The sequence below is a fragment of the Capra hircus genome, chromosome 18 (assembly GCF_001704415.2).
Source record: "Capra hircus breed San Clemente chromosome 18, ASM170441v1, whole genome shotgun sequence".
NCBI classification, from domain to species: domain Eukaryota; kingdom Metazoa; phylum Chordata; class Mammalia; order Artiodactyla; family Bovidae; genus Capra; species Capra hircus.
In genome coordinates, this window is record NC_030825.1 from 56,692,390 (window position 1) to 56,715,367 (window position 22,978).

At 47.1% G+C, this 22,978-nt stretch overlaps 1 protein-coding gene across 3 annotated transcripts in view; it reads left to right on the forward strand.

Moving 5' to 3' along the window:
- The window catches only part of TRPM4 (transient receptor potential cation channel subfamily M member 4), a 40,532-nt gene extending 19,516 nt beyond the window's left edge, over positions 1-21,016 (forward strand). Inside the window, exons 13-25 of one of the 3 annotated variants that reach the window (XR_001919540.1) lie at positions 3,187-3,316; positions 3,492-3,637; positions 5,186-5,298; positions 5,653-5,730; positions 9,876-10,307; positions 15,601-15,733; positions 15,914-16,088; positions 16,267-16,488; positions 19,315-19,508; positions 19,794-19,926; positions 20,136-20,208; positions 20,301-20,406; positions 20,648-21,016. Coding sequence is in view for 2 of the 3 variants with exons in the window: in XM_018062764.1 (XP_017918253.1) it covers positions 3,187-3,316; positions 3,492-3,637; positions 5,186-5,298; positions 5,653-5,730; positions 9,876-10,307; positions 15,601-15,733; positions 15,914-16,088; positions 16,311-16,488; positions 19,315-19,508; positions 19,794-19,926; positions 20,136-20,208; positions 20,301-20,406; positions 20,648-20,652 (1,896 nt within the window). In the remaining variant the exon portion in view is untranslated. The remainder of the gene's footprint in view (positions 1-3,186; positions 3,317-3,491; positions 3,638-5,185; positions 5,299-5,652; positions 5,731-9,875; positions 10,308-15,600; positions 15,734-15,913; positions 16,089-16,266; positions 16,489-19,314; positions 19,509-19,793; positions 19,927-20,135; positions 20,209-20,300; positions 20,407-20,647) is intronic. The other 2 variants (XM_018062764.1, XM_018062765.1) reach the window with 2 other exon arrangements.

The window sequence follows — 22,978 nt, forward strand, 5'->3', positions numbered from 1 at the left end:
TGCCTATGTTGACTCATTAATGGTGTCCCACATATCTCTTAAGGTCTGTTTATTTTTCTTCATTCTTTTTTCTTTCTACACCTCAAACTGGATAATCACAGTGGACCTATCTTCAAGTTTACAAACTCTTCTGCCTCCTCAGTGCTACTCTTAAGCCCTTTAAAAGAGTTTTTCATTTCAGTTATTGCACTTTTCAGCTCCAGAATTTCTACTTGTAATTACAGATTACTTTCTGTAATCTCTATATCTTTATTTCTTTTTTTAAAAAATCTATTTATTTCAGGCATGGATTCTGTGAAGGAACAACACCTAAATCCAAGCGAGCGGCTGTTGCAGCATCCAGTTCATCTTAAGGATTTCAACGATTAGTCGCACAATAAATGTTCTGGCTTTTAAAATTAAAAAAAAAAATCTATTTATTTATTTGGCTGTGAGAGGTCTTAGTTGCAGCAGTCATGTGCTGTGGCATGTGGGATCTAGTTCCCTAACCAGGGATTGAACTTGGACTCCCTGCATCAGGAGTATGGAGTCTTAGCCATTGGACCACCAGGGAGGTCCCTGTATCTTTATTTCTATTCTCTGTTTTCTGAGACATCGTTCTCCTGGGTTCCTTTAGCTCTTTGTTCATAATTTCCTTTAGCTTTTTGAGCATATTTAAGACAGTTGATTTAAAGTCTTTTTCTAGTAATTCCAGTGACTCAGCTTCCTAATTTCTTTCGTCCTTTGAATGGGTCATACTTTCTTGGTTCTTTGCAACCCTCATAGTTTTTTGTTGTGGAAAACAGGACATTTTGACTATTACAATATGGCAACTCTGGAAGCTGGCTTAGCTCCTTTCTTCAGGGGTTGTTGCTGCTGTTTGTGGGTTGTCGTTGTTTGTTTAGTGACTTTTCTGTTTTTGTAAAGTCCATATTCTTTATTATGTATGAGCGCTGAAATCCGGTTCTGTTAGCTTAGTGGTCAGATAGTGACTTGACAGAGATTTCCTTAAATGCATGCAGGTGGGGGAATGAAACTCTCCCACTTTGCAAACTGGCTGTTTGTGGAGCTGTCTTTCAACACTTGGGTAGGCTGTTTACAATTCTGCTTTGGCTTCAGCTTCCTGCTTTGGCTGAGCCTAAAGGTCAGCCAGAGGCGAAAGCTTAGGGGTTTCCTTAGTCTTTTCTGAGCATGCATCCAGTCTCAGTCGTTTGCAGTTTTCTAGATTTCCTGGTATATACAGCAGCTTTAAAAATATTTATTTATTTTTGGCTGCACTGAGTCTTTATTAACTGTATTCCTGGTGGCTCAGTGGTAAAGAATCTGCCTGTCAGTGCAGGAGACACAGGAGACTTGGGAAACGCGGGAGACCTGGGAGATGTGGGTTCGATCCCTGGGAGGGATCCCCTGGAGTAGGAAATGGCAACCCACTTCAGTATTCTTGCCTGGAAAATTCCGTGGACAGAGGAGCCTGGCGGGCTACAGTCGATGGGGTGGCAAAGAGACATGACTGAGCACGCACACATGTCATAATTCATTGCTGCACAGCCTTTTCTCTAGCTGCAGTGAGTGGGGGCTCCATTCTAGTCGTGGTGCCTGGGCTTCTTATTGCCATGGCTTCTCTTGTTGTGGAACGCAGGCTCCAGGTGTGCACGCTTCTGGCTCTAGAGCAGATGCTCAGTAGTTGTGACACATGGGCTTAGTCACTCTGCTGCATGTGGGGTCTTCCCAGACCAGGGATCGAACCTGTTTCTCCTGCATTGCCAGGTGGATTCTTGTCCACTGAGCCACTAGGGAAGCTCCATGTAGGAGCTTTTTAAACCCCTCACTCCCCCAAGCATCCCCTTTCCCTGCTGCTTCCCTCTGCCCTCCTGGGTTGTTCAGAGTATCTCTCGCTTGCCTTGACTGTTATTATTTGCATCAAGGAGCCGAGGCTAATACGTTTGTCTTTCATGTTTTTAAACACCACCTGGGAAGCCACTTCTGCTCTGGGGGAAGCTGCAAGAACAGTGAAACAACAGCCAGCCCTTGAGCCGTCCTTTCAGAGAGCCACCAGCTAGGTTGATACACACAACCACAGTTATTTAAGAGTAAGATCTGGAGCTTCTCTGGTGGCTCAGCGGTAAGGAATCCGCCTGCCAGTGCAAGAGTCATGGGTTCCACCCCTGATCCGGGAAGATCCCATAGACATTAAAAAGAAAAAGAGTTAAGATCTGAGTTGTTCCCTCTGATAACAACAACCTGCAGCAGGAACATGGGCTATTTTTTTCAAGGCAACCACTGTGCTGGGGAATTGGCAATAAGTGGATTAGTTTAAATGTCACAGTGCTCTTTTACTGAAATCTTTCTTCATTAAGCATTCTCCTGTTTGTTGTAAATTTTATGTTAGATTCCAGAATTCTGAAAAAGTTGATCCTGACAGTTTTTTTTCTTTTTTAGCCAGCTTATTTGTTACCGTTGTGGAAGGACCAAGTTTTGAGGTTCTCTCCGACTGAGGCGACTTAGCATGCATGCATGCCCTGGAGAAGGAAATGGCAACCCACTCCAGTATTCTTGCCTGGAGAATCCCAGGGATGGAGGAGCCTGGTGGGCTGCATGGAGTCGGACACGACTGAAGTGACTTAGGAGGAGCAGCAGCCTCTGCCATCTCTCTCAGCTTACTAGGTGGCTCAGTGATAAAGAATCTGCCTGCAATGCAGGAGACTCAGGTTCAATCCCTGGGTCAGGAAGATCCCCTGGAGAAGGGAATGGCAACCTACTCCAGTATTCTTGCCTGGAGAATCTCCTGGACAGAGGAGCTTGGTGGGCTACAGTTTGCGTGGTCGCAAAGAGTCGGACTTAGCATGTAGCTCTGTATCAGCAGGTCTGGCCAAGACGTGAGATGCTATCTTCCTTCTTCCTCTGCCATTTAGGTGACACCTCTGACTGCTTCCCCATCTGTCCATAACATCTGATGTCCTTTTAATTCCGGCCCAGCCTGGGCAGTCTCTGAACCATCTGACTTCTGACATGTTCCCTTGACGTCCGGTTTCTTCCAGATCCATCTGCAGACATCCTTGGTTTCTGATACCCTTGGTTAATTTCTGATGACCTCTGGCCTCTGTCCCTTCCCTGATCACAAGCTTTCCTCCCATCTTCTTCACCGCCTCCGTGAATCTCACTTCAAACTCTGTCCCTACCCATGACCCCCTGTCTCTGTCTCTCCAGGGTTCCAATTCTGTGGCCTCAGCTCTTGGGGCCTCTTTGTTGCTGCGAGTGTTGGGGCGCCTGGAGACTGAGGCTGAGGAAGCCGCGCGGAGGAAGGAACTGGCGGCCAAGTTCGAGGGGTTGGGTGTTGGTGCGTGGGGTATGGGTGCCTGGGGGCACTACAGGGAGCAGCCAGGAAAGGGGGTTGTAAGTCTCCCCTTTTCTTCTCTAGTAACCCTGCCCCTTCCCCTGCAATCCCCTTATCTCTTCCCTCCTGCTGTCTTCCCACGACTCTTCTCCCTCTCACACGAATGTTCCACACCCAGACCTCTTTGGAGAATGCTACCGCAGCAGCGAGGAACGATCCGCCCGCCTGCTCCTTCGGCGCTGCCCACTCTGGGGTGATGCCACTTGCCTGCAGCTCGCCACACAGGCGGATGCCCGTGCCTTCTTTGCCCAGGATGGGGTACAGGTGAGCATCTGAGATACCCACACAGTCCTCAGCTGGACTCTGGGAAGTCTGGAGGATGAGCCCCTGCCATGGTCTTGACCATGGGCAGTCCGTGGGACCGCCTTCCTGGAGACCACCCCTCCTCCAGAAAATCTCAGCCCTCTCCCAGAAAGCTTGCTCTTCCCCAAAGAAGCCCCACGCCCTGCCACAGGAAAGCCAACCTTCCCACAGCAAAGCATACTCTTCTAGAAAGTTCTATTCCGGGAATTCCTGGTGCTTCAATGCCTAGGACTCTGCGTTCCTAATGCAGGGGGCCTGGGTTTGATCCCTGGTCAGGGAGTCAGATCCCACATGCTGCAACTAAAACATCCCACGTGCTACAGCTAAGACTCGACACAGCCAAATAAATAAACAATTTTTTTTTTAAGTTCTATTCCAGGGAATTCCCTGGCAGTCCAGTGATCAGGATTCTGTGCTTCCATTGCACATGGCACAAGTTTGAGCCCTGATCAGGGAACTAAGATCCTGCGTGCCTGTGCAATGTGGCAAAAAAAAAAAAAAAAAAAAAATCTATTCCAGATACAGAAATACTGGTGACTTTAGTAGGAAGTCCCGCCTCTCACACAAGAAGTCCTTCCCACTTCCCAGAGAGGTCCCCGTTTCCCGGTTTCAACAATTAAAACAGCCTCACTGGCCAATTACCTAGTGTTCTAGGTGTAGACAAACTCTGGTTTAGGGAATCCTACCCTTCCTTTGGGAAGCCCTGTTTGCCCCCTCTGTCTCTCCCATTCTGCTAATCCTGACATTAAAAAAAAAAGTCTTATTTCTGATAATTGGGAGTAAATTTCGTACCTCATTACTTGTAGTCAGCCTTGCATTTTTACATTCTGGTTGTCAGTTTCTATTTTCTTTCTTTTTGGGGTGCACACAGTGGCATGTGTGCACTTCCCTGACCAGGGATTGAACCCACACCCCCTGAAGTGGAAATGTGGAATCTTAACCACTGGACTACCCACCAGGGAAGTCCTTAATCCTGACATTTTGAAACTTCTCTCGGTTTCCCTAGTCTAAATCTGACAGGGGTTCAGTGAGTCCCACCCCAAGTACGAGGTTTGCTTACCCAGCAGGGAGTCCCACCTTCATTGTCGGAATGACTTGTTGGCACTTCAAGTACTTTCCCAGAGTCCTTTACTCTGAATGATGGTTAAACTCCTGGATTCCAGTTTTCGCCCCTTCCGTAACCTCCCTGTGCCCCATCTATGGAAAAGGAGATAATAATAGTACCTGTCCTCCTGGGGGAGTGGTGAAGCTTAAGTGAGCTGATCTGTGCAAAGTGCTTAGCCCAGTATCTGGTGTATCGTGTTAACAAATGTTGGCTGTTTAACTCTACTAAAATCTGGGACAGGTGGTCCTTGCCTTTGACCCCTTTCCCTCCCCCCACCACCCCCAGCCCCACCACTGCAGTTAGCATTTGCCCTGGGCTCTGGAGCAGGGTCCAGTCCTTGCCTGGGGTCTTCGGGAGGGGGTTGCGGGGGAGATTCTGGCTCCTAATCCTCCCCACCCTCACAGTCTCTGCTGACACAGAAGTGGTGGGGGGAGATGGACAGCACCACGCCCATCTGGGCCCTGGTTCTTGCCTTCTTTTGCCCCCTACTCATCTACACCGACCTCATCACCTTCAGGTCAGTCCCTGGGGTTAGATTGGCAGGAGGTGGGGTTGGGGGTGGGGTGGGGTGATCAGCCTCTCCTTCCTGCTCAATTCTGGCTGCCTTTCTACGTGGTCTGTCCAGTGCTTTCCCTAACCATGTTCATTCTTTCCCTCCCCCAGACTGGGGGCTCATTGCGGGAGGGGAGCTTTCGGGGGACTCAATACAATTCCTCTGCTTTCTGGCCAGGGCTCTGGGGGCAGGTGCCTTTGGGGTAATTCCTCTCCTTCCTGCCATGTCTCTGGGTGGCTGAGTTTGGGTCTCTCTGGAGAACTCCTCTCCTACCGTCCCTCTCCCCTATTCCTCACTCTGGGCATCCCTCCATGCCAGGAAGTCAGATGAGGAGCCCACGCAGAAGGACCCGATGCTTGACGTGGATGGCGACATCAGTGGGGAAGGGCCTGTCGAGTGAGTGAAGCGCCAGCACCTTGCAGGGGTGGGGGCACCCGGGGCAGCCCCAGGAGCACCGGGCACTGGGAACAAGGCCAGAGGGGAGACGTGGGGCTTCAGGAGATGGGGGTTTCTTGAAGCCACTGAAAACACTGAGGAGGCTTCTCAGATGCCAAGCTCAAGGCTTGGTTCTAGATTTGGTCCTGCTACCAAGGAGTTCCTCACTGGCACTCAATTTGCCTCATGCGACATGTATTTCTGCCTCGACAGAGCAAGTAGAACTGGGTGGATTTGGTTCATTTCGGGATCTTTTGCCTCTTTTATTTTTCTGTCTCCAAAAACTTTGCTCTTAATCTCCATGCTGCGGTACCCATGAAGGTGTTTTCAAAATCAGAGCCCTATGCAAATGGAATAGAATACTTAATAGTCGGTAATTCTGCAGAACAGAGGCGTGAAGGACTTGGTCCTGAGTCGAGCAGACCTGGGTTCAAATCCTGACTTTGACTTTGTAAGTGGCTCCGCCCATGAGCCTCAACTTTCTTTTCTATAAAAAGAAGGTTGTATGGTATGAGTCAGGTTAGGTTGGGTAATGCTGCCGTGACGAAGCATCCCAAACTCTCAGTGGCTGGCAACAGTGAGGATTGCGTCGCCATTCATGCTCCGTTTTTGGGTTGTTTGTGGCTCTGCTCTGCATGGTCTGCATTCTGGGATAAGCAAGCACCTTCCAGCTGAGATGTTGCTGGTCTCATGGTAGCAGGAGAAGAGACAAGAACCAGGTGTGTCAGTCTCTTAGTCATGCCTGATTCCCTCCAGGCTCCTCTGTCCATGGAATTCTCCAGGCAAGAATACTGAAGTGGGTAGCCATTCCCTTCTCCAGGGGATCTTCCTTACCCAGAGATCAAACCTGGGTCTCCAGCAGTGCAGGCAGATTCTTTACTGTCTAAGCCACCGGGGAAGCCCCAGTGGCAACCAGGGAGGTACTGGACCTTAAAGCCTCCACTTGGAAGTGACATGTCACTTTTGCCCACCTTTCATTGGCAAAAACTAGTCATATGGTAATTCCTTAGCTCCTAATTCTCCCACTGGGAGGGAACCAAAATATTTGGTCCACAGTAATACAGTGTACTCATTCACAGTTGAGAAGATCCCCTGGAGGAGGAAATGGCAACCAACTCCAGTGTTCTTGCCTGGGAAATCCCATGGACAGAGGAGCTTGGTGGGCTACAGTCCATGGGGTCATGAAGAGTCAGACGTGACCAAGCAACCAGCATATACATACATACACACACATCTCTACTTTAACCACTTGAATAGGAAAAGGGAGGAACCTCAGCCCCAATATTCTAGAAGAAAAAATTGTTTCTGGTAATTGTTAGAAAAATAGTCAGACTGCCAGAAGTCTGTAAAACACACCACCTACTGTGAAACAAGTCAAATTTAAATATATTATGTATACATTTTTTTTGAGATAATGCACAGAATATAAAATATTTGTCAAGGTAGAAGAGGAAACAAACAAACAAAAATAATCGGACCTCTGAAATAAGTTAGATGGAAGGTTCCAGTGTCAGGATCCATAATGGTGTCCTTGCCTGGCGAGTTCCCAACATTGGTACCATATGACAATGATAACAAGAGATGATGGGGACTTCCCTAGTGGTCCAGCGGCTGGGACTCCATGCTTCCAATGTAGGAGGCCTGGGTTCCATCCCTGGGAGTGGATCCCACAAGCCACAAGTAGGACTTTGCATGCCACAACTAAAGATCACAGTGAAAATCAAAGATACCGCATCCTGCAACTAAGACCAGGCACCGCCAAATAAATATAAAAAATAGATCATGTTATAGAACACTTACAGTGGGCAGCCAGTGTACTAAACCATTTTGAAATCAGTTCATTTACTTCTCTCAACAACTGTGTGCTATTGTATCTATTGTTATCCCCATTTTACAGATGAAATAACTGCGGCATTATGTCACCCGCCTCAGATCATGTGATTGACTGGTCAGTGGTGGGAGGTGGGATTTGAATCCAGATCTTCTTGTTCCTAAATCTGTGCTCTTAGCCGCTGTGGAGAGCCACCTTCCTGGAGAACTTTCTTAAAGGACAGATTCCTGGCGCTCCCTCAGTGAAGCATCCAGGAATCCGTGTGTGTCTTGCTTGGATTTAAGATGGCAGACTTTGGGGAGGGTTCTGACCCACCACATATTTTTGTTACCAGGTCTATATCCTCCTGTTATTGGGGAGCTAATTCTTTTTTTTTTCTTTTCAGTCTTTATTTTTGGCTGCACTGGGTCTTCCTTGCTGTGCGAGGGCTGTCTTTATTTGCCATGAGCGGGGCCTATTCTCTAGTTGCGGTGCGTGGGCTTCTCATTCCGGTGGTTTCTCTGTTTCTCTTGTGGAGCACGGGCTCTAGGAGCCTGAATTCCCTGCACTGGCAGACAGATTCTTAACCGCTGCACCGCCAGGGAAGTCACTAGTTCTTCTTTCTGCACCTCACTGTCTTTACCTTTCATTGTTCTTTCTGCTTATTTGTTTTAGAACAGCTTTATTGAGATATAGTTCCCATACATTCAGTTCACCCATTTACGGTGTACAATTCTCAGTCGTTTTCAGTATATTCACAGGGTTGTGAAATCATCACAAAATTGATTTTAAAATATTTTCATCACTGCAGCAAGAAATCTTGTATCTATTAACAGTCTCCCTCCCCACTCCTCCCTTCCCCAGCCTCAGGCAACCACTAATTTACTTTCTGTCTCTATGGATTTGCCTGTTCTGGATAGTTCGTGTAAATGGAGTCGTATACTATGTGGTGTTTTATGACTGATTTCGTTAACTTAGCATCATGTTTTCAAGATTTATCCACTGTGTAACATGTATCAGTGCTTCATCCCCTTTTAACTGCTGGATAATACTCCATTGTTTGGATCCAGTACCTTTTATCTGTTCATCAGTTGATGGACATTTGGGTTGTCTCCACGTTGGGGTTTCCTTTCTGCCCTTTTTTTTTTTAAGACAGGATGCCTTTCCAAGCCAGTTTATTTTTCCTGTTAGCTTTCTGAACTTAGTAGTGGTAGTAGTATTCATTTTGCTGTTTCTGATTTGAGATCAGAATTAAGAATTAGGATGTAACTGGGAAGAGTATCAGAACTCAGGTGAAAAGGGCCAGAGATATGAGTGGACCAAGAAGGTTAGAATTCAGGTAAGGCTATACAGTGAGAGATCAGATATCAAGAAGGAAGAATTAACTGAGAAAAGGCAGCTGGATGATCTTCTGTTGGTTGTGGGTCAGAAGTTAACATTCAGGGATGGAGCTCCAGGAAGGAATCTGGTGCTTTTCTAGATATGAGGAGATGCAAGAATTGGGTTCCTAAGATCAGCACCTGAAATATCTATCGGAAAACCTGTTCTGCCAGTTTTACCCGGAGCACAGAGTGCCTCATTCCTGCTCTCCACCCTGAATTCCCTTCAAGGGGTGTTGAAGGTCAGCAGCTGCAGCAGGGCCTGATTTAATCCTTGCCGAGGCAGATGCGTGCTCAGTCACTTCAGTGTCTGACTCTTTGCGACCCCATGGGCTGTGGGCCACCAGGCTACTCTGTCCGTGGGATTTCCCAGGCAAGAATCCTGGAGTAGGTTGCCATTGCCTTCTCCAGGGGATCTTCCTGACCCAGGGCTCCAACCCGCATCTCTTACCACTGCTGCCACCTGGGAAGCCCTGTAGAGGTAGATGGCAAGCGTAGTTAACAGAGTTGTCAAACCTGGGAACCGAGGTCATGAAATGAGGAGGTCAGAGGTTATATTTGAGGGCCAGAGGTCAGGAAGATGGTCCAAGGTCAGACAGAGAGTCAGAGATTGTGAGGGTGAAAGAAGAGGGACTTGGAGCCAAAAGCCAGACAAGTCAGAGGTCAGTCCAGAGGCCAGAGGTCAGAAGGGTGGGAAAAGGCAGGGGTGGAAGCTCAGCAGTGTTGAAGGTAGATTTAAGAGGTTAGATCAGGGGTCAAAACTCTAGGAGATGGAGGGTGTCAGAAGGTGTGAAGGTGGGGACTGACTGGAAAGCAGGATGAGGAGAGTAGGAAAGCTCAGAGTCTTGATGGTGGTGAAGGTCAGGTGCAGAGATCAGGTTGAGCCCTCCTCCCTTCTCCCCCTTTCTCCCGCACAGGCCCACAGACCCCCCTGAGAAGGTGCCCTTGGGTGTATTGAGGCCACCCAGACACAGGGACTGCTGTGGGGGGTGCCTGCCGCGCCTGCGCCGCTGGCCGCAGTTCTGGGGGGCGCCAGTGACAGCCTTCATGGGCAACGTGGTCAGCTACCTCCTCTTCCTGCTGCTGTTTGCGCGCGTGCTGCTCATCGACTTCGAGCCCGAGAGGCCCAGCGTCCTGGAGCTGCTGCTCTACTTCTGGGCCTTCACCCTGCTCTGCGAGGAGTTCCGCCAGGGCCTGGGCAGCGGCCTGGGCAGCCTGGCCATGGGGGGACCCGGGACAGACTCCCACCGGGCCCCACTGCGCCGCCGCCTGCACCTCTACCTCTCCGACTCCTGGAACCAGTGCGACCTGGTGGCCCTCACCTGCTTCGTCCTGGGCGTGGGCTGCAGGTGAGTGCCCTGAGACCTTGCATGCCCTGCCCACGACGACCTCTGACCCTTCCTTCCTGGGGGTGGGAGGGTGGGGATGGGAGGTGAGGGGTGAGGTTAGGGGCCTCAAGTCTTGGCTTCTCTGCAGCAGGCAGCAGCTAAATCCAATTCTGCTGCTTCTTTTTTATTTTTTATTGACGTGTAATTGATGTACAATATTATAGCAGTTGTAGGCGTACAATATTGTTCAGTTGCTAAGTCGTGTCTGACTCTCTGCGACTCATGGATTGTAGTCCCCCAGGCTCCTCTGTCTATGGGATTTCCCAGGCAAGAACACTGGCATGAGTTGCCATTTCCTTCCCTAGGGGATCTTCCTGACTCAGGGGTCAAACCTGCATCTCCTGCACTGGCAGGTGGATTCTTTACCACTGAGCCACCTGTGATATCAGTTGCAGATGTACAGTGTGGTGGTTCACAATTTTAAAACAACTCCACTTTTTTTTTTTTTTCCTTAAAAAAATGTTTAAAGAACATATGAAAGTGAAAAGACAAGCTGCAGACTGGGAGATATTTAGAACAAAACCACCAAGGATTGGGATCCAGCGTATAAGAAGAGAACCTACCAAAAAATATATACATGCACGAGATCAGTGAACACAATAAATTAAAAACTGGGACAGAGAATATGAAAAGACAGGTGATAAATTACATGTGCCATTAGATATGAAAGGTGCCCAACTTTTTTTCTTAAAAAAAAAAAAAGGCTCAGATCCCACCTTGATTGAAAGTACCGGCTAAAGATGTTCTATAAGTCGTTTGCTCACACGTGGATATCTGGCTTTGGGGCTGATGGGGTAAAATGAGAATCCCACTGCTCTTTGTTCTGTTAATAGATCTGGACTTCACAAGATGTTTCTCTAGTCCCAGCCTGGCCCTGCAGCTGCACCCCCGTCCTGGCCCCCGGACACCAGGCCACACACCGAGAGCCACCCTCACATTCTCCTCCTCTTCCTCTACAGTCCTCGGTCCCAGGCCCCATCCTCGGGTCCCCTGATTTCCTCTGTCCCATCCCCAGCTCATCTCCATGGCTGCCTGTGCCACCTGGATCCTCGCCCAGCTTCCTGGACCCCGTTCTCTTCCCTCCCTAGTCCATCCTCTACAGGGTCTGCAAGGGGCCTTCTATACCCAGGGCTGGCCTCTCAGAGCTCCCTTGCTTCTCAGGGCTCCCCGGCACCACACCACAGTCCCTGGACCTGCTCTGGGTCTGCCCTTCTCTGCAGGGGTGCCTCTCTGATTCCTTTCTCTCTTCTTCATCTACACTTCAGCCTCTCTGAGAACTACTTGCAATTCCTTCTTCACAAGGCCAGTGGCTTTGACCTTGATCCTCGGTACTTTGAATCTGCATGATTATAAAATGGTAATCAGGATTCGACTGACAGATTCCTACCAAGGAAGTATTTTCTAGTTACTTTAAACTGCCTCGATCAATTTTATATTGCAAGGCAGTGAAAGTAGCTTCAATTATTTTCTTTTTCAGTTTCTGAAATTACTTCAGTTTGATTACTGTTCGAGTTAAGTTTTACGAGTATTTGGTTCGCTGTTCGTGTTTTTAATCCATTTCAGATTTTGCTAAAATCTGCTCAAGCTATGTTTGTGAATTGTACTTTGTGACTTTAATTCTGTCATGTCTGATTTTCCTGGGTCAAATTTCATAGTTTTAAATTTCATCAGGGAAGCCTAAGTGTTCTATCAACTTTTTACTCCATGATAAATCATGGTTTCCCTGATAGCTCAGTTGGTAAAGAATCTGCCTGCAATGCAGGAGACCCCAGTTCAGTTCCTGGGTTGGGAAGATCCCCTGGAGAAGGGAAAGGCTACCCACTCACGTATTCTGGCCTGGAGAATTCCATGGACTGTCCATGGAGTTGCAAAGAGTTGGACATGATCGAGCGACTTTCACTTTCACTTACTCCATAAAAATCTTGACTTTCTGCTTATTTCTTAGCTAATTAATAAATTGTGGGGAATTACCCTGAAGTATTTTCTGTTGCCCAGGTTGGGATATATGTATATATAATGTTAGTTCATTTCTTCTATAGTTTCTAGATCATGTTGTGTGGTGCCCAGAGAGAGGGCAAAGGGAAACGAAAATATTCTTGGGAATACATTATGTTGTCTTTGGGTCTTGACACATGCTATTCCCCCACCCTGAAATGCTTTTCCCTCCTCTCCTTGGCCAGGCCAGCCTTCTGTACTTCCTTTCTGCCTCAGCTTTACTATCTGTGTCTCTGAAAGTCTTCCTTTTTCCTTCTCAGACTCTGGGTCTCTCCTTTGTGTTCCCCTAACATCCTGAGAACTCCCCGCCATAGAGGTTACGTCACGGCTTTTGCGTCTCTCTTCTCAATGCAAGATTATAAACTCCTCAAGCCCCATCTGTCTCATCTCCCAGCAATTTAAAACATCTCTGAATATAGTCTATTCCCAAAGAAATGCAGAAGTACATCCTTATTGAACAAGATTATGTCCCAGTGTAGAAGAGAATAAAACAGAAACCAATTATCTTCCTCAGTCATTGCAAGATTCCTCCTTTTTTTTTTTCCCAAGCTTCCTCCTTTTCTCTGTAATTACCTCCATCAACAGTTTGGTGAACATCCTGCCATTCTTTCTCTATGCATTTACATACTTCTTCTATACACAGATATTATACACAGAAGATACTATATGTTTTTTAAAATTTATTCTTTTATTGAAGGATAATTGCTTTACAGAATTTTGTTGTTTTCTGTCAAAGATACTATATGTTATGTATTTTTTTGCAACCTTTTCTTTTTCTCCATAATATGTCCCTGACATTCTTTCCATGTTAGTATTTGCAAATATTCCTTATTCTTTAAAAATGTTGCATCCGATTCCTGAAGAAGGGGTTTTAGCCAGTCATTGCCGGCTAAAGCAGCCAGGAAAGATTTCTCCTTGCCAGGTTTAATGAATGAATGAATTCTTTTCATGAGGCAGTGGGACAAAAATTCTGCACTTCAAGAGAGAGAATCAGACCAAATACATCTGTCTAAAGTGTCTTTCATTTTCTACTTGAGATAACATGAAGTTTTAATCAGATATTAGCTGCTCTGAGTCCAGTACTCGGATGATATTTTTTTTTTAAATGAAGTATTAGCTGTTAGAACACCAATGCTTTTGAAGACAGCAAAGAACTTTGTGGTCACAACCTAGTGACTGTTTATAGGGGATGAAGGATCCTGACACCCCCTTTCATAATCTGGACAGTTGACAGCGATGACCCTCTATTCTTTTCAATATTCTGACACACTGAAGGCATGGTTCCTCTGTGCTGTTAAAAATGGTACAAAGTCACTTGACATGAATAATTTTTTCAAACAGCAAGATAAGAAAGTTTTATAGAACATTGTGCTTTTGTTTATTCCTTGTATTTTGTATCAAGTATCTTCTGAGAGGAAAGGACTAAGGCCATGTGGTAACATTCTTTAGGAATACCTCTGATATTTTAGATATTTTTGTCAAGCTCATCATTTCCTAGATGGGGGAAGAATTATTGCATGGGGGAAAAAAAAGTCCAAAAATCTCAGTTTACACAGGACAAATTTCCAGCATTCTCCAATTGAATGGATGAACCGTTTTATTTTGCCAGTCCCTTCTGGATGGGCATTTCAGTTGTTTCTAATTTTTTATTATTCCAAAGTCATAAAAGTTTACATCCTGGACGTACACTTTGTGAGTCAAAGGGTATATGTATTTTTGAGGTTCATTGCTTTCCTTGTAAAAATAGCTTCTTCCAGCTACACACCCACCATCTGGGTAAGACACTGCCCCCTAGAGGACATGCTTGATGATACCTGATATTTTCAATCTGAGTTCGTAGCTCTCCCATTTAACCTTTATATGTTTTGCCAATCTGATGGGTAAAAATGACCTCTCCTTGTTTTACTTCACGCATCCAAGACTCCTAGTTGGGTAAGTTGGGCAACTTTCGTATCTAATGGCACATGTGCTTAGTCACCTGTCTTTTCATATTCTGTGTCCCAGTTTTTAATTTATTGTAAGTTCATTGATCTCGTGCATGTATATATTTTTTGGTAGGTGCTCTTCTTCTACTCTGGGTCCCAATCCTTGGGGGTTTTGTTCTAAATATCATCTCACAATCTGCAACTTGTCTTTCCACTTTCATAAGTTCTTTAAACATTTTTTATTCTTTAACTTTTCATTTTGAAAAACCCTTAGACTTATAAAAAAATGTTGCAGAAACAGCACAAAGCATTCCCATACACCATTTATCCAGATCCCCCAAATGTCAACACCTTACACTGTCAAAACCGGGAGATTTTATTTAAATTTCATCAATTGTCCACAGACGTCCTTTTTCTGGATCAGGAGCCAATCCAGGATTCCATGTTGCCTTTAGTTGTCACGTCTCCTTAATTGTCTCTAATCTGGGACAGGTTTTCAGTCCATTTTTAACTTTTACGATCAGTCCAGACTAGTTATTTTGTAGAATTTGCCTCCATTAGAGTTTGTCTAGTACTCCCTTAGAATCAAACTTAGGCTATACATTTTTTGGCAGAAAATTTTGCCTCTGTCCATCATATTTATGTTACCTCTTAATATGCATAAGTTTTATATTTCAAAGTAGTTAACTTCTCAGTATTTTCTTTTGTCATGATTTTGTGTCTTGTATATAGGACTCTTTTTCTTATATGACAGTTATTTCAAGTTCATGAAGATATTCTTCTGTATTTTCTTATTAAGATTTAATGTCTTACCTTTAACTTTAGGTTTTTAATCCCTTCAAAGTTGAAGTACACGATGATGCAAAATAGGGATATAATTTTCATTTTCCCCTTAGGGATTGCTGACATTATTCACTGTTTGACCTTCTTCTGTGAATTGTGTGTCCTTATCCTTTACCCATTTTCCTGTTAGGTTCACTGTCTTCTGCTTATTGGTTTGCTGGAAGGCTCCATATTTTGCCATTTATAGGTTGGGCAAATATACCTGAAGTTTTCTCAACTTTATGTTATAGGGACCTCCTTCCCAGCTTTTTGCTAAGGCCGTTTTTCATACAGCCATTATTTAATGGGTACCAGCGCCCTGCGAGGCCCGGATTGGCAATGTCACGGTGCCAAATTTTGAGTAAACCCCACGTGAACTGGAGTGGGGAGTGTCCCAGTTCTGGCCCTGGAGAGGCCACATCCTCGCCTTCAGTCTTGTGCTGGGAAGACTCGGGGCTTTCTTTGCACCCTGTAACCTTTGAGTGACGTCTGCCGCGTCTCCCCATACCCAGGCTGACCCCGGGCCTGTATGACATGGGCCGCACTGTCCTCTCCCTTGACTTCATGATCTTCACGCTGAGGCTGCTGCACATCTTCACAGTCAACAAACAGCTGGGGCCCAAGATCGTCATCGTGAGCAAGATGGTGAGGGGTGGGGTCACGCTGGTGTGGGCGGGGCCTGAGGGTGAAAGGGGCGGGACCAAGAAGCTGTCATGGATTCGCTGTAACTGAGCGTCTGGTGAGGAGGAGGGGCTTCGGGTACTGGGGTGGGGCTAGAGTAGGGAAGGGCGGGGCCAGGCTTGGTCTCATCTTCCTCTTCTGCAGGTGAAGGATGTGTTCTTCTTCCTCTTCTTCCTCGGCGTGTGGCTGGTTGCCTACGGGGTGGCCACTGAGGGGCTCCTTAGGCCCCAGGACCGTAGCCTCCCGAATATCCTGCGCCGCGTCTTCTACCGGCCCTACCTGCAGATCTTTGGGCAGATCCCTCAGGGGGAGATGGACGGTAAGGAGGATGAGAGGACCTGACATCCAAGTGAGCCCCCCTCCTCCTCCCTTATCTCTGGGTCTCTGACCCTTCTCCCTTTTTCTTTGCGTCTCTGTCCCCCTCTCTTTCTGGGATTCTGTCCCCCTCTCCCCGGGTCTTTGCTCTCCTCCCCCCTCTGGATTTCTGTCTTCCTTAGGTCCCGGTCCCTCTGGCTCCATCTCTGACTGTCTCCCTTCACAGTGGCCCTCATGGAGCACAGCAACTGTTCACTGGGGCAGGGCTCATGGGGGCACCCCGAAGGGAAGCTCTCAGGCAAATGCGTCTCGCTTTATGCCAACTGGCTGGTGGTGCTCCTCCTTGTTGTCTTCTTGCTGGTGGCCAACATCCTGCTGCTCAATCTGCTCATTGCGATGTTCAGGTGAGTCCCTACTGCCCTGGTGGCTCAGACGGTAAAGAGGCTGCCGGCAATGTGGGAGACCTGTGTTTGATCTCTGGGTTGGGAAGATTCCCAGGAGAAGAAAATGGCAATCCACTCCAGTATTCTTGCCTGGAAAATCCCGTGGATGGAGAAACCTGGCAGGCTACAGTCGATGGGGTCCCAAACAGTTCAGTTCAGTTCAGTTACTCAGTCGTGTCCGACTCTTTGTGACCCCATGAATTGCAGCACGAGAGGCCTCCCTGTCCATCACCAACTCCTGGAGTTCACTCAAACTTATGTCCATCGAGTCGGTGATGCCATCCAGCCATCTCATCCCCTGTCGTCCCCTTCTCCTCCTGCCCCCAATCCCTCCCAGCATCAAAATCTTTTCCAGTGAGTCAACTCTTTGTATGAGGTGGCCAAAGTATTGGAGTTTCAGCTTTAGCATCAGTCCTTCCAAAGAACAGCCAGGACTGATCTCCTTTAGGATGGACTGGTTGGATCTCCTTGCAGTCCAAGCGACTCTCAAGAGTCTTCTCCAACACCACAGTTTAAAAGCATCAATTCCTTGGCACTCAGCTTTCTTTATAGTCTCTCACATCCATACATGACCACTGTAAAAACCATAGCCTTGACTAGACAGAACTTTGTTGGCAAAGTAATGTCTCTGCTTTTGAATATGCTGTCTAGGTTGGTCATAACTTTCCTTCCAAGGAGTAAGCGTCTTTTAATTTCATTGCTGCAATCACCATCTGCATTGATTTTGGAGCCCCCCAAAAATAAAGTCTGACACAGTTTCCACTGTTTCCCCATCTATTTGCCATGAAGTGATGGAACCAGATGCCATGATCTTCATTTTCTGAATGTTGAGCTTTAAGCCAACTTTTTCACTCTCCTCTGTCACTTTCATTAAGAGGCTTTTTCATTCCTCTTCACTTTCTGCTATAAGGGTGGTGTCATCTGCATATCTGAGGTTATTGATATTTCTCCCGGCAATCTTGATTCCAGCTTGTGCTTCTTCCAGCCCAGTGTTTCCCATGATGTACTCTGCATAGAAGTTAAATAAGCAGGATGACAATATACAGCCTTGACGTACTCCTTTTCCTATTTGGAACCAGACTGTTGTTCCATGTCCAGTTCTAACTCTTGCTTCCTGACCTACATAACAGTTGGAGACAACTGAGCGACTTCACTACTGCTCTCTGATGATCTGGCCTGACCCAGCATGACCCTTGACCCCAGAGTGACTCTTGATCCCAGCTTAACCCTTGACCCCACCATGATTTTTGATCCAGTCTAAGTAATTCTAGTTTTAGTCTCTGAACTCTGATTAAAATCTACTGCTGGCTTGTTCCCAAATCCAGCCAGAGTGTGCTCTTGACCTGGACTTTGGAATCTGATCCGCTTTCTGAGTCCAGGCTGAAGATTAAAATTTTTAAAATTGTGGCTATATATATATAACATAAAAATTGCCACCTTCTCCATTTTAAAGTGTACAATGCAGTGACATTAATTACATTTATAACATTATACAGCCACTACCACTGTCTATTTCCTGAACATTTTCATCACTCCAAACAGAGTGTGTAACCATTAAGCACAGGATAACTTCTCATTTTCCCCTCCCCCCAGTCCCTAGTAACCTCCACTTTACTTTCTGTCTCTATGACTCTGCCTCTGGAGGTAAGTAGAGTCATACAGTATTTGTTCCTTTGTGTCTGGCATAAGGTTTTCATGTACCACTACTCCATTTTTTTTTATGGCTGAACAATACTGATGTACTGATAAAAGGCATTTAGTTGATCCATTCATCTAATGAGACTTGGGTTGTTCCATCTTTTGGCTGTTGGGGATAATGCTACAATAACATTGGAGTTTACATATCTGCTTGAGTCTCTGTTTTTATTTCTTTTGGTTTTATTTCTAGAATAGAATGCTGGGTCATGTGTTAATTCTGTGTTTGGCTTTTCCACATCCTTTCTAATAGGTGCTTTCCTTATTAAGAGGTTATAGACATCCTAGTGGGCATGAACTTGTTATTTCATTTTAATTTTGATTTGCATTTTCCTAATGACTAGTATTCTTAACTGGAAAATCTGATGGACAGAGGAGCCTGGCAGGCGACAGTCCATAGGGTTGCAAAGAGTCCGGACACGACTGAAACAACTTAGCATGCACACATCCCACTTATAATCCTTTTAATATGTGGTTGAATTAGTTTTCTAGTATTTTGTTGAGGGTTTTTTCATGTATATTCATAAAGGCTATTGGTCTATAATCGTGATATTTTTATCTGACTTTAATTTCCCTGGTGGCTCAGATGGTAAAGCACCTGCCTACAATGTGGGAGACCCAGGATCGATCCCTGGGTCGAGATGATCCCCTGGAGAAGGAAATGGCAACCCACTCCAGTATCCTTGCCTGGAAAATCCCATGGGCGGAGAAGCCTGGTAGGCTACACATAGGGTCGCAAAGAGCTGGACACGACTTAAGCGACTTAGCACACACATAATGGTTTTTAGTAGGATTCTATAAGGTAGAAAGTAATGTCCCCATTTTCATTTTTTATTTTAGTTACTTGTGTCCAGGCTGACTTGTGAGCCTGACTCCAATCTCTACCTAATTCGTGTTAGCTTTCCCAACTTGATCTCTGACATCCGACTCTGGAGCCTCCTAACCCAGCTACCAAATGCCTCTGACTTTATTGATCCTGACATCTGCCTTCTGCTTGGGGTTTCAAACAGATATTGCCTGACAGGTAATCTTGATCCGCTTTTCCAAGGGGCGCCTCTACCTCTAGTGACTGTTGATCTCTGGTCCCTACAGCCATACCTTCGGCAAAGTGCAGGGCAACAGCGACCTCTACTGGAAGGCGCAGCGCTACAGCCTCATCCGGGAATTTCACTCTCGGCCCGCACTGGCCCCGCCTCTCATTTTCATATCGCACGTGCGCTCCCTCATCCATCGACTTCGCAGGCGCCGGGCGCGCTTGCCACCGTCCCCAGACGCCGAGCATTTTCGTGAGAGCCCGGCTTGGCCCAAAAGAGAGAAACTCAGGGGGCGGGGCCTGGAGAGAAAGAAGAGCATGTATATGCAGGAGGAGGACGCTTAGGAGCACTAGTGGGCAGGGCTTACTCTGGCAAGGGGCTGGGCGTGGGGTATTAGTGGAAGACCAAGAACGGTGAGGAAGTGCAGTCTGGGAGATCACTGAAGCTCGAGGTTTTGGGTGGGGAAGCTGGGTCTAGGAGCGGGCGTGGCCCGAGGATGGGCAGTCCCTTTGACTCTATTCTGGCCCCACTGTCCAGGGGTCCACCTCTCGAAGGAAGCGGAGCGGAGGCTGTTGACATGGGAGTCAGTGCAAAAGGAAAATTTCTTGCTGGCGCGTGCTCGGGACAAACGGGAAAGCAACTCCGAACGTCTGAAGCGCACGTCGCAGAAGTGAGGGCGGGGCCTGGCTCTGGGCGGGGCTTCTGTCCTCCGGGATCGATCTCTTGACTGACTTCCTGCAAAGGCCCAGGCTAGAGGCGGAGCCTACGGGGCAGGGTCCCGGAACGCCAGGGAGGAAAGCGGAGCTGCGGGGGGCGGGTCTTTCAAGGTGGGTGGGGCTGGTAGGCTGCTGGCACCCACCTAAAACCCTGGATCCCCAGGGTGGACACAGCACTGAAGCAGCTGAGACAGATCCGCGAGTACGAGCAGCGTCTGAAAGGGCTGGAACAGGAGGTGAGGGCTCCGGGCCAGGCTGGAGGAGGATGGCCAGGGTGAGCGGCAGCAGATTCCAATCAGGTGCCGCGATGTCTTCCGCTGCTCCCCAGGTCCAGCACTGTACCCGTGTCCTGGGCTGGGTAGCTGAGGCCCTGAGCCGTTCTACATTGCTGCCCCCAGGGGGACCAGCCCCCCCAATTCCACCTGGGCCCAAAGGTCAGTGTTTACCATCTACTTGTGTGTATGTCTGGTGTCTGTCACCACCTACGTCTGTGTCCTTGCTTTCTGGGTCTCTTCCCATATCTCAGTGTTTCTCTCTTTCACTGGCCTTCCTTTGCCCCTGGTTCATTCTTGGTCTCCTTTGGGCTTTTTGTGCGTCTTTCTTTTTGCCAGTCTCTCATTTTTTCTGCCCTCCTCTCTATGCCCATTGCTTCTTTTCTCTCCTCTCTTCCCCCAGACTGAGCCCTGCTGGTGGACGTCAAGGAGTAGCGGCCAGAGGGAGTTTTGCTCCCAGAGTAAGGCCTAGCAGGTCCTTGACTCCTGCACCTGACGACCTTGTCTTTGAGGTGAACCGGATGCCCGTGAACTGCAACCTTGGATGCTGTCGGGGTCACTCAGGGAGTGTCATCCATGCAGACCATGGCAGGCCTGGCTCCTCCCAGAACCAGCCCTACTCTAGGAGGATAAGCCTCTGGAGCCCAGGCGTTCCCTCTCTGAGGGCTGTATCTCAGCCCACTGGACTGGAGAAGGCTACCAGGTCCTTGTGGTGCAGGGACCAGTGTCCACTCAGCTCCCCACACTGGGGAAATAAAGCCGTTTGAGAGGAGTAGGGTCTGAATGCTGGATTCTTTGGGGAATTGGTGGGTGGCTAGATCCTTTTGGGATGGCAGCTGAAGCTGGGGGTGTGTTTGGGGTCCTTGGTCCATTTGCTACTACTGCATTTCAGGTCTCACCGGGGCTGTTGCTTCCTCTCAGCCCCACTACTCCTGTCTGACTCAGGCCCAGCACCTCTTGTCTGCACTGCCTGATGACTCTCACTTCAGTGGGGCAAGAACCCCATCCATCTGTACCCCCCAACACCCATTCCTGCCTACCAGTGCAAAAAGAACTTGGAGATAAAAAGCAAATTATTTCCTGGAGGAGGGGTGGGTGGGCACTGTGTACATCTGCTTTGGCAATAGGGGAACAGATGATGCAAATTTGAGTAGATAACTGCATATGTGTCTTTAAAAAGTCTAATTAGTGGAAAATTGCAGGCCACGCACGCCCGGAATTGAGGCAAATATGCATCATTATACATGCCATTTAACTAAACAACCCGTAACAAACTAAACTGGTAATGACAAGGCTGAACTGACAGCAATTATTAGTAAAATAGCAAGAAAGCCACCAACAACACACATCCAAAAATGAAAACCAAAACATCCTTTTTCCAAATTGGAAGAATTCCAACTGTCTGCCACTTTGGGTGCAGAGTAGGTTTGAAATGTTGCCAAGTGTTTTGTGGCAGCCAGCTATCTCTGGAAGATAACCGAGTCAATTCTCAGTAACCCAAGTAGTAATATCATCAGTAATGACGATGGTGGCAACAGCAGCAGCTAATGAGAGTGCTATGTGCCTGGCATTGTGTTTAAGTGCTTCATGGGTGATAAATCAAGGAATTCTCATGAAAACCATATAAGGTAAGTGCTGACGTCTCCATTTTGCAGATTGGAAAACTGAGGCACAATCAAAATTAAGTGACTCACAAAGTCACAGAGCTAGAAAATGGTCCCCTAGAGAAGGGAATGGCAACCCAGTCCAGTATTATTGCCTGGAGAAGGTGGGTTACAGTCCATAGGGTTGTAAAGAGCACTTGCTGTGATATGCTTATGTGCTGGGTCGTGTCAGACTCTTTGCGACCCAGGTCTCCTGCATTGCTGGGGGGTTCTTTACTGTCTGAGCCACCAGGGAAGCCCAAGAATACTGAAAACACTGAAGTGGGTAGCCTGTCCCTTCTCCAGGAATAGAACTAGGGTCTCTTGCATTGCAGGCCAGTTCTTTACCAGCTGAGCTACCTGGGAAGCTCCTTGCAGGGCCCCAGGATGACAGAACTGAGTATCTAGAAAGGCCGATTTGAAGCAACTCAGCACACAGCACAAAGGGGACGCTAGAGGGAGAAGTGAAAGGCAAAGGAGAAAAGGAAAGATACACCCATTTCAATGCAGAGTTCCAAAGAATAGCAAGGAGAGATAAGAAAGGCTTCCTCAGTGAATAATGAAAAGATATAGAGGAAAACAATAGAATGGGAAAGGCTAGGGATCTCTTCAAGAAAATTGGAGGTACCAGGGGAACATTTCATGCAAAGATGGGCACAAGAAAGGACAGAAATGGTATGGACCTAACAGAACCAGAAGAGATTAAGAAGAGGGGGCAAGAATACACAGAACTGTGCAAAAAAGATCTTAATGACCCAGATAACCATGATGGTATGATCACTGGACTAGAGCCAGACATCTTGGAGTGCAAAGTCAAGTGGGCCTTAGGAAGCATCACTACGAACAAAGCTAGTGGAGGTGATAGAATTTCAGCTTTTTCAAATCCTAAAAGATGATGCTATGAAAGTGCTGCACTCAATATGTCAGCAAATCTGGAAAACTCACCAGTGGCCACAAGACTGGAAAGATCAATTTTCATTTCAATCCCAAAAAAGGCAATGCCAATGAATGTTCAAACTACCGCACAATTGCACTCATCTCACACGCTAGCAAAGTAATGCTCAAAATTCTCCAAGGCAGGCTTCAACAGT